Source organism: Camellia sinensis, chromosome 1, assembly GCF_055761805.1.
Source record: "Camellia sinensis isolate YWXY chromosome 1, ASM5576180v1, whole genome shotgun sequence".
Classification (NCBI taxonomy): domain Eukaryota; kingdom Viridiplantae; phylum Streptophyta; class Magnoliopsida; order Ericales; family Theaceae; genus Camellia; species Camellia sinensis.
This window is the reverse complement of record NC_138961.1, coordinates 243,863,217-243,872,276: the sequence shown is the minus strand read 5'-3', so window position 1 is coordinate 243,872,276 and position 9,060 is coordinate 243,863,217. Positions and strand designations below refer to the sequence as shown.

General features: G+C 40.4%; 2 protein-coding genes across 3 annotated transcripts; one reads left to right on the top strand and one right to left on the bottom strand.

Moving 5' to 3' along the window:
* Positions 1-658: 658 nt before the first annotated feature.
* LOC114289319 (uncharacterized) lies at positions 659-4,768 on the top strand. 2 transcript variants are annotated; one of them, XM_082900232.1, is made up of 8 exons: positions 690-986; positions 1,079-1,159; positions 1,251-1,427; positions 2,994-3,164; positions 3,279-3,491; positions 3,574-3,662; positions 3,853-3,967; positions 4,046-4,768. In XM_082900232.1, the coding sequence occupies exons 1-8, from the start codon at positions 890-892 to the stop codon at positions 4,531-4,533; spliced, it is 1,431 nt and encodes a 476-aa protein (XP_082756358.1). In that variant the 5' UTR covers positions 690-889; the 3' UTR covers positions 4,534-4,768. The 2 variants fall into 2 exon arrangements, with proteins under 2 accessions (XP_028088826.2, XP_082756358.1); XM_028233025.2 differs by having other exon boundaries at positions 659-986; positions 3,853-4,768.
* An 864-nt stretch (positions 4,769-5,632) lies between these two features.
* Positions 5,633-6,258, bottom strand: LOC114262495 (uncharacterized). Its single transcript, XM_028202854.2, has 2 exons — positions 6,035-6,258; positions 5,633-5,987 (listed from the first exon to the last, which is right to left on the bottom strand). The coding sequence occupies exons 1-2, from the start codon at positions 6,256-6,258 to the stop codon at positions 5,633-5,635; spliced, it is 579 nt and encodes a 192-aa protein (XP_028058655.2).
* Between the last annotated feature and the right edge of the window lie 2,802 nt (positions 6,259-9,060).

Below are 9,060 nucleotides of genomic sequence, written 5' to 3'. Positions count from 1 at the left end.
ATTTTGTCATACACAAATTAATAGGTGTGCCTCATTATCAAAAATAAATGTGGCAAATTATATTTATCTTATTTTCTTGGTGGCCGGATCAGTAAAATATAACAGAAGTGATATGTAGCTCGAAAAGAGCCTCCCGAATCGCCCGAATTTGAAAAGAAGAAGAAGAAGGACTGGAGAGGCCAACATCAACCGGGCTGGGTAGGGGGTAGAGGCAAAGACGGAGGCGGGGCAGAGACGATCGGTCGACGAACTGCGACGATCGGCCGACGGCAGAAGCGAAGGGGCCCTCTCTTCTCTCCATTACCTCTTTCCTTCCTCTTTCTCTTCTCCTCTCTTCCTCTCTTCTCTCCCTCTTTGTCTTTCTCTCCCTCTCCCTCTCTCAGGCCTGCATAAAGAAAAAAAAAAAATTATCCAAAACGACGTCGTTTTGAGCAATCAAGGAGTTCGGGAGACAAAATTGAGGGAAAAAATTATTTTTCAAAATATAATTAATTAAACTGCATTGTAAGACGAAAACATAGCTCCCGATCTAAAAAAAAAAAAAAAAAAAAAAAAACAAACAACAGAACATCTGACCCTTCTTTCTTTAACCTTTAACTTTCTTTAAAAATAAATAAATTGTTTGTAAGTAAATATAATTAATTAATTAAACTTCATTATGCGACGAAAACAGAGCATCTGACCCTTCTTTCCTTCGCTTTTTTTCATTTTTACCTTGAGCAGAGCTCCCCCACCCTTCTGTTTCACTACTCTTCCCACTAAAAAAACCTCCATTATCACATACTCCCACACCCCCCACCCCCTCTCTGTCTCTCTCTCTCTCTCTCTCTCTCTCTCTCAAAATGCAGAGCTTGAACCTCCTAATATAATCACATTTGTTTTTTTGTTTATGACAACAACAATGGGGAGGAACTTTGTCATATCACTTCTCATCTTTGTTGTTTTATTTTCTGGGTTCTCATTAGCTTCAGCCACACCTCCTGCAAGTGAGTAGTACAAGCCTAGCTAGCACATTTTGTATTTCTTTTTTAGTTTTTCATAATCTCACAAACTCTCAATCATTTTCATACATTTGCAGAAATCGTTAGTGGGGTTGTTTCAAATGTTGTCTCTGCTCTCATTAAATGGTTGTGGTCGCTAAAACCCACCCCCAAAACAGGTCTAGATCTTCCCCTGATCTCACATTTCGATGCTTTCTCTGTTTTTGTTTCTTTGACAAGTTTATTTTTATGGGTTTTGGTTTTTATCAGCGATTTCTAGCCGTTCGATGATGAAATTTGAAGGTGGATACACTGTCGAGACGGTCTTCGATGGAAGCAAACTTGGAATTGATCCATACTCTGTTGAAGTGTCTCCATCTGGGGAGCTTCTGGTTTTGGATTCTGAAAACAGTAACATTTACAAGATTTCAACTCCGTTGTCTCGATGTAAGTTAAAAATTTTCTATTTGCGCTGTCGTTTGGTGGGTGATTTGAGAATGGATTTGAAAAGGAAAAGGGAAAAGTAGTATAAAATTAGATAAAATATAGGTATATTTTATATGTTTTTTATTTTTTCTTTTCAAATCCTTCCTCAAATCTCCCAACCAAACACAACATTAAGGTTTGAAATTGTGATTTGTTTGGTTTTTGATTTGTTAATTAAACTATACGCAAACATCCTATTTGACCCAATTTTTGGTGATTTTCTTTAGTTGATAGCTTTTTCTCTTTAAGCTAAGTTCTCTGAGAATGTAAATTTCATTATGATAAACTTTTGGAAATGTGTCTTATGTTTGCTTTTGTTTAGAAGAAGAGTTCACTTTTAAAAGTACATTAGGCCTTTTCACTCTGTTTTGGAGATTTGTGAACTTTCACTTTACTCTCAGACCAAGTTTCTTCATTGACCGACCAAATTTCTCTTTATTCTTCTTTAGATTCAGTTTTGTTTTGTTTTGCTTTTATTTTATTTTATTTTTTTTCTTATCCAAAAGATTAAGATTAGGCCTTTGGATATTTTGAAAAACTAGTTTTAGTCTATTCTTGTATTCTTGTGTTTGTGAATGTTGGTATGCATGCTTATGCAACACGGCCAACCCTCTTTTGTTGATCGGCTTGTGAAACCCAATTGTTTTTTCTTTCGTGATAATTTTGTGTGTAAATGTTCATTTTGGTATAACCGTACTATTGATTTTTAAGTTATATGTGTCGTCCTAGGTTAATTTGAAGAAAGGCTTGCAAGTTAGCTTTATTGGATTTCCGCTGTTGAATTTGAAGTATCTCCAAATTGAATCCTTTTTCTTTCTTTTTTTTTTTTTTTTTTCTTTTTTTTCTTTTTCTTTTTCTTTTTTTGAGTTGTGGTGTTGATATCTTTATGAAAATTATTCCCAAACTGCCAATTGTAGTCATTCATTAAGAGATTTGTTTGTTAGTTTGTTTGTTTGTTATTATTATTTTTTTTTGGGGTTAGCCTTGGGAAAGAATTTTAACTGAAGCTATCAAGATCTTCTTTTACACACATTCAGTTTTTTTTTTTTTTTTTCTTCTTTCTTTTTCCCTTTTTCTTTTTTTTTTAAAAGATCTGGCACACAATACTTTGTACCATGAACATTGATAAACTGGGTATAACTTGCTTTTGTTTAGCAGAAGACTCCGCTGTTTTTTAATTAGTCGGTCTTGTTAGTTATGTTTCTGCAGGACCAGTGCCATCTTTATAAAAGTCTCCATCTCTTTTCTTTTCTTTTTTTTTTTTAGACCAATTTCTCCGGTGAACACGTAACTTCTTTATTCTTCTCTGGATTCATTTCATATTCTTTTTCTTATTCAACACTCAATGCATTTTTTTTTTCCATTCTGTTGGTTTCAAATTTACACGTTCATTAGAATCTTTTGGTTAAACAAATCAAACAAGCAAGATTCTTACAAACAAGCATCATTCGGATGTGTATTATGGCTAATGATTCTCGCTTCTTCTTCCCCTATTTTTATTCATTGAAATGAATGGTTGATATCCAGATGGTCGGCCCAAGTTGATTGCTGGATCACCTGAAGGGTACTCTGGGCACGTGGATGGGAAGCCAAGAGAGGCTAGGATGTACCACCCAAAAGGGATTACTGTCGATGACAGAGGAAATATCTATGTCGCAGACACTTTGAATATGGCAATTAGGAAGATCAGTGATGCAGGTAAACTCAGATTTCATTTACACAAACCAAAATTCTATTTTAGTTTCAGAGATTTGGAGGTAAACTTTGTACACTTCACTTGGAAGTTTGAAGTCTGGTATTTTCTGTATGCAGGGGTTGTCACTATTGCAGGAGGGAAGTGGGGCCGAGGAGGAGGTCACGTTGATGGTCCAAGTGAAGATGCAAAGTTCTCAAATGATTTTGATGTGGCTTACATCGGAAGTAGCTGCTCTCTTTTGGTTGTGGATCGAGGAAACCAGGCAATTCGTGAGATCCAACTCCGTGAAGATGATTGTACTTATCAGTACGATGGGAATCTCAACTTAGGTAAAAGCCGATTGTCACAAACTCATTACCAATCTCTCTTTTGTTAAGACCATGAATGATGAGACATTGTTCATGATTGCAGGGATAGCAGTGCTTGTTGCGGCTGTGTTCTTTGGTTACATGCTTGCCTTGCTACAGCGTAGAGTCAGAGCTTTGTTTTCATCCCACAGTGTGAGTAATCCATGCCTTTGTTGGTACTTTGTTTCTTCATGTATTACTGCTTAATGGTTCCGCATATGAAATAAAATTCTCTAGGGATCCAAATTTTACCTGAAATTTCATTAAGACGTTACATATGGAGTAAAAGAAGAGAAAATTATAACTCAAATCATTTATACACATTACATATTTTTCATTGTAGGATTCTGAAACTTCAATCAGAAAAGGCATACCACCCGCGCCTCATGAAAGACCTTTTAAACCTGTCAGGCCGCCCTTAATTCCAGCTGAAGATGAATCGGAGAAGGCAGAAGAGGGTTTGTTTGGTTCATTGGGTAGACTTTTCCTCAACACCGGCTCATCTGTGGTTGAAATATTCACGAGCTTATTTTCAGGTAGGAAGAAGCCACTCCACCACAGTCCTATCCAGCAGCAATATTACCAGCAACCGATCAAGCATTCAAATACTTGGCCAATGCAAGAGAGCTATGTGATTCCACGTGAAGATGAGCCTCCAGCACTAGATACCCGAACCCCAACACCCAGAAATGCCTACCCGTATATGACTAAGGACACTGAAAAGAACCACCAATTCAAGCAAAGTCAGGCATTTAACAGTGGGTGGAATGGCGGTCGTCTCCACCACCAACAGCAGCAGCACATGCAGCAGCAACAGCATCATCAGAGGCATTACTCATCCGGTCCTCAAACTTATTACGAGCAAAGTTGTGAGACAAATGAGATTGTGTTTGGTGCAGTTCAGGAACAGGATGGTCGTCGGGAAGCTGTTGTGATAAAGGCAATGGACTATGGAGATCCTAAGTATAATAACCATAATATTCGGTCTCGATATAACTATATGGGTTACTCCTATGGCTATTGATCATATGTATCTCTTCGTATCATGAAATACACGAAGTACACGTGAGATATGAAGATGACAATGTAGAAGATCAATGTAGTGAATTTTGGGGGAAAAAATTCAAATTTGTTTGGGAGATGTGTTAGTTGTCCAAAGCTTTTGCTCACTGAGTTTATGTACAAGAAAGTAGAAATCACAATGAAGGGGATCAATATCTTTTTCTAACTATAAATCAAAAGAATAAAATTAATGGTAAGTTGGTAGCTCTTTTGAATATAATTTTGGTCTGAAAAGTGGAAAAACACGGCTAGCAGTGGAGTAATAGCAGTGAAGTTTGAATTTTGTTACTTAGCCACACTACCTATTGAAAAGATAAACAAGAAACAGGCTTAATAGAAGAGGTTTTTTTTTTTTTTTTTTTAATTACTTACCACAATTTAACTTGTCATTCTATGTTGGGTAGAAGTGATTTTAAATTTTATTTGCCAGTCAAAGTCACATTAGTTTGTTCTCCAAATTATGCAAATAAAAAAATTAACCTGTTAGTGTATGATTAGCTTTAGCATGCTAGTGTATGATTATGTCTGCTAGTGTATAGCTTTAGCTTTATATCATGTTAGTGTATAGCTTTAGCTTTATATTTTATAATGTACAATGCATCACACTGTCAGTGGGCATCCAATGCTCAAATTCTCTCTATAAAAGAGAGTGCATTCCCCTTGTAAGAACACTCAATATAACATTCAATATATCAATATATACATAATTTATTCTCTCTCTTTCTCTATCAATTTATCTTACATGGTATCAGAGCTAAGTTAACAACCTAATCATTCTGCTTCACCGGCGGGCGGCAGCCTCGCCTTGGCTGCCCGCTGGACCTCTACCCATACCTTCACTCCGCTGCCACAAATTATTCTTCTTGCTCTTGATCTTGTTGTTGCTGCGCTACAGTAGTTTCTAACAAATTTCATGGCAGAACTTCACCTTCAAGATCAGAAATTCCATCCAAGCTAAAGCATGATGAGCGTGGTCTGTTATCAATGGTCTGTTATCAATTGATTATTACAAAGAGAAGCAGGATGAGAATTCTATACAATGAAATGAAACCATTCCTCTTTCAGACCCGAATTCCTATCCTCTGAGCAACCTCTTTGAAGGAATGAACATCACTTCCCCAAAGCCAAGCATCGCAACCTGCATCTCTGGCACCCCATATATCATTTCTACGATCATCCCCTACATGAACGGCATCTTCAGGTTCTACTGCCAACAACTCACAAGCTCTCAGAAATATGGTGGGATTTGGCTTCTCTGCTTCAACTTCAGCTGAAACTGCCATAGCATCAAACCAGTGTCGCCCATCATTAACATATCTGAGTCTAGATCTACCCCAAGGCTGCTCATAAGCCCACATATATCTGTTCAATATCTCAGCTTCGGAGTACTCAACCCCATATTTATCACCAATCTGCCTGTAAATCTGGGCCATGGGCTGAGAGGGAACAACAAGAGTGCCAACCAAGAGAGCGATCTCCTGTAATCCTCGTAATCTTTCGAACCCATCACGTTCGATTCCAGAGGAGCTGCCGAAGATGATAATGGAAACCCGGAAACACCAAATGGGTTGACCCGAATCTGCCCTCTAGCGCCATTAGAGCGAAACCCAGAAGCTAAACTCGGAGTTTTGTGGGTCAGTTTGCTGAGAAGCCTAGTGATCTTGGCCCTCGACGCCATTGTAGCCATCGCTGAACTTCATTTGTTGATGATAATGATCGTTTTAATCAGTTTTTAATGCTAAAGTCTCTCTCTCTCGCTCACTCACTCTCAAGTCGGCTATTTTTGGTGTTTTCGACTCGATTACTGTACCGCTGCTTGCTCACAGCCCGTGGCCTCCAGGCGCCGTCGTTGGAGGTCAATCTCCGGCCACACCTCCTGTGGTGTCCGCTCTGCCGGTTTCAGTCTCACTCCCCTTCAGCCATGGGAGGCCTGATCAAACCATGCCCTCATCAACTCTCTCTCGATCACCATGCATGACCACAGAGCAACACACAATTTCACATCTCTCTCTCAATTTCTTTTACACTCTCCTGGCATCAACCCAAGGAGACCCACGGCTCTCTCTCCCTCTCGGCATCAACCTCTCTCTCTATCTCTCACAGAGCTTCATACACTTCACCCCAACACACACACATGGATTATTATAAGCTCCCTTGGTCAAGCTTCCATCCCACTCTGTTGGGCACATGGCCACTGCTGCTGAATCTGCTTCATCATCATCCACCTCTTGAAGCAAAGCTTTTTCATAACTCGAGTTCACCTTTGCAGCTTTTGAACATCGATTCCCAAGAGCAACAGCCAGTCTTTGTCTGGTCAAAGGCCCAGCCCAAACCTCACGGCAATCGTTTGTTTCTGCAACATGCACTTTCCTATCTCCTATCCTTCTTCCTTTTCTTTTTTTTTAATCACACCGCCCAACCTTTCTTTTCATTATTCTAACTTCTAATTTCTTTAATCACACCCATCCACCACCCAAACTTTATTTTTTATTATAAAGCTTAATTGGTGCTCTCAATTCGCCCTGTTCCCCACTCCCTCCTTTATTATTTTTATTCATCATTATATATTCATCATCACCATCCCCAATTTTTTTTTTTATTTTGATTCCCTTCCTTGCAAAAAAAAAAAAAAAAAAACCATCTCGGTTTTCATTCTACAAACTTATCATTTTTTTCATGACGGGATCAACCCCGATCACAATTTTACAGAAACAAAAAAAAAAAAAAAACAAAACAAAAACAAAAACCAAACACAAACACACCAAAAAAAAAAAAAAAAAAAAAATACAAACAAACCACCACATCCACAGGTGGGATTTTTCTTCTCTACTCTGCAGCCGTTCTCTTCTTCTTGCCTCTGTCCTGAGCGGCCCTTGACGGTGCTGCCTCCGTGTTTTCCACGCCGCCGAGGACGTTCACTCCCCCATACTCCTCCACTGCAGCATATGGCGGACCTTCAAATCGGAACATCACGGTGGCCTTCCGCTTCAGCTCCTTACTTTCCGCCTTTAGCGCACTTATCTCTGCTCGCGCATCCTTATATATGCGCTAGAACAGAGCCAGTTGGGCGTTTAACTGCTGCACCTCATTTGTTCTACTCTGCAGCCGGTGCGACAAGTTTGTGACCGCAGTCATGGTCTCCACGCATGACTTCAATGTATACTGATTGGCCTCAATATCCGTTTGCACCGCCATTTTTTGCTCCACCGACCGCATCGGAAAGTTCAACGGCGCAAAACCAAAGGTGTTTGGTTGAGGTTCACTGGCCACCGCACCAGTTATTTCTCTTGTGGACTCGTTCAGTTCTGGAAAGAGCGTGAGCAGACCACGGGAAGAGGAGGCCATGTTCTGGGTAGCTGGACGGGAAGAAGAGGAGGCCATGTTATGGGTTGCTGAGTGTTTCAGAGAAGGGTTGGTTACAGAATGTTTACAGAGTGTTTCAGAATGCCAATGTTCAGAGGTTTCAGACTGGTTTGCACAGCCTCCGCCTCAACCTTGGTTTAAATAGCCAGGGCCAATACGCGCATCGCGCGCCACTTGACGCCAAACGACAAAACGGGCGCGCAAGCCAAGGTAGTCACGCGCCTCGCCATCATGTCCGGCACACCATTTTATGGATTGGGCACGTCTTTTGATGGCACACCTTTTGATAGATTGGGCACGACTTTTGAGGGTGCGATATATATATCTATATATCTCTATCTTTTGGGCTCCCACGGTCTGCCACGACCACACAGTGTCTGCTACATCGGTCCGACATGACCCCGTAAACTGTCTTGATCCCCTTTATCACTCACTTTATTTCAACCTCAAATAGTTTTCTATCTTCACACCTATTTGAGTTTGAGGGGGGGTTATACATATATCATGGTGAGCATGGTTACACACCATGGGAACCACTCAAGCCATCCCATGGCGCACTCCCTAAGTCGCCTCCTTGGTGCACCACCACAAGCTTCTACAACGGTCCGGCATGACCCCGTAAACTGTCCCGACATTGATTCCGGTCAGCTTTTACATCGGTCCGACATGACCCCGTAAACTGTCCCGACATTGATTCCGGTCAGCTTCTACAACGGTCCGACATGACCCCGTAAACTGTCCCGACATTGATTCCGGTCAGCTTCTACAACGGTCCGACATGACCCCGTAAACTGTCCCGACATTGATTCCGGTTAGTTCCTACAACAGTCTGACACAACCATACAGTGTCTTCACCAACGGTTCGACACGCTCATACAGTGTCTTCTATCCTATTTTCCTGTTTTGTTACTCTCTCCAAACTCAAGTTGACTAGTACCTATCCTCCTTGAGTTTGAGGGGGGCTGTTAGTGTATGATTAGCTTTAGCATGCTAGTGTATGATTATGTCTGTTAGTGTATAGCTTTAGCTTTATATTTTATAATGTACAATGCATCACACTGTTAGTGGGCATCCAATGCTCAAATTCTCTCTATAAGAGAGAGTGCATTCCCCTTGTAAGAACACT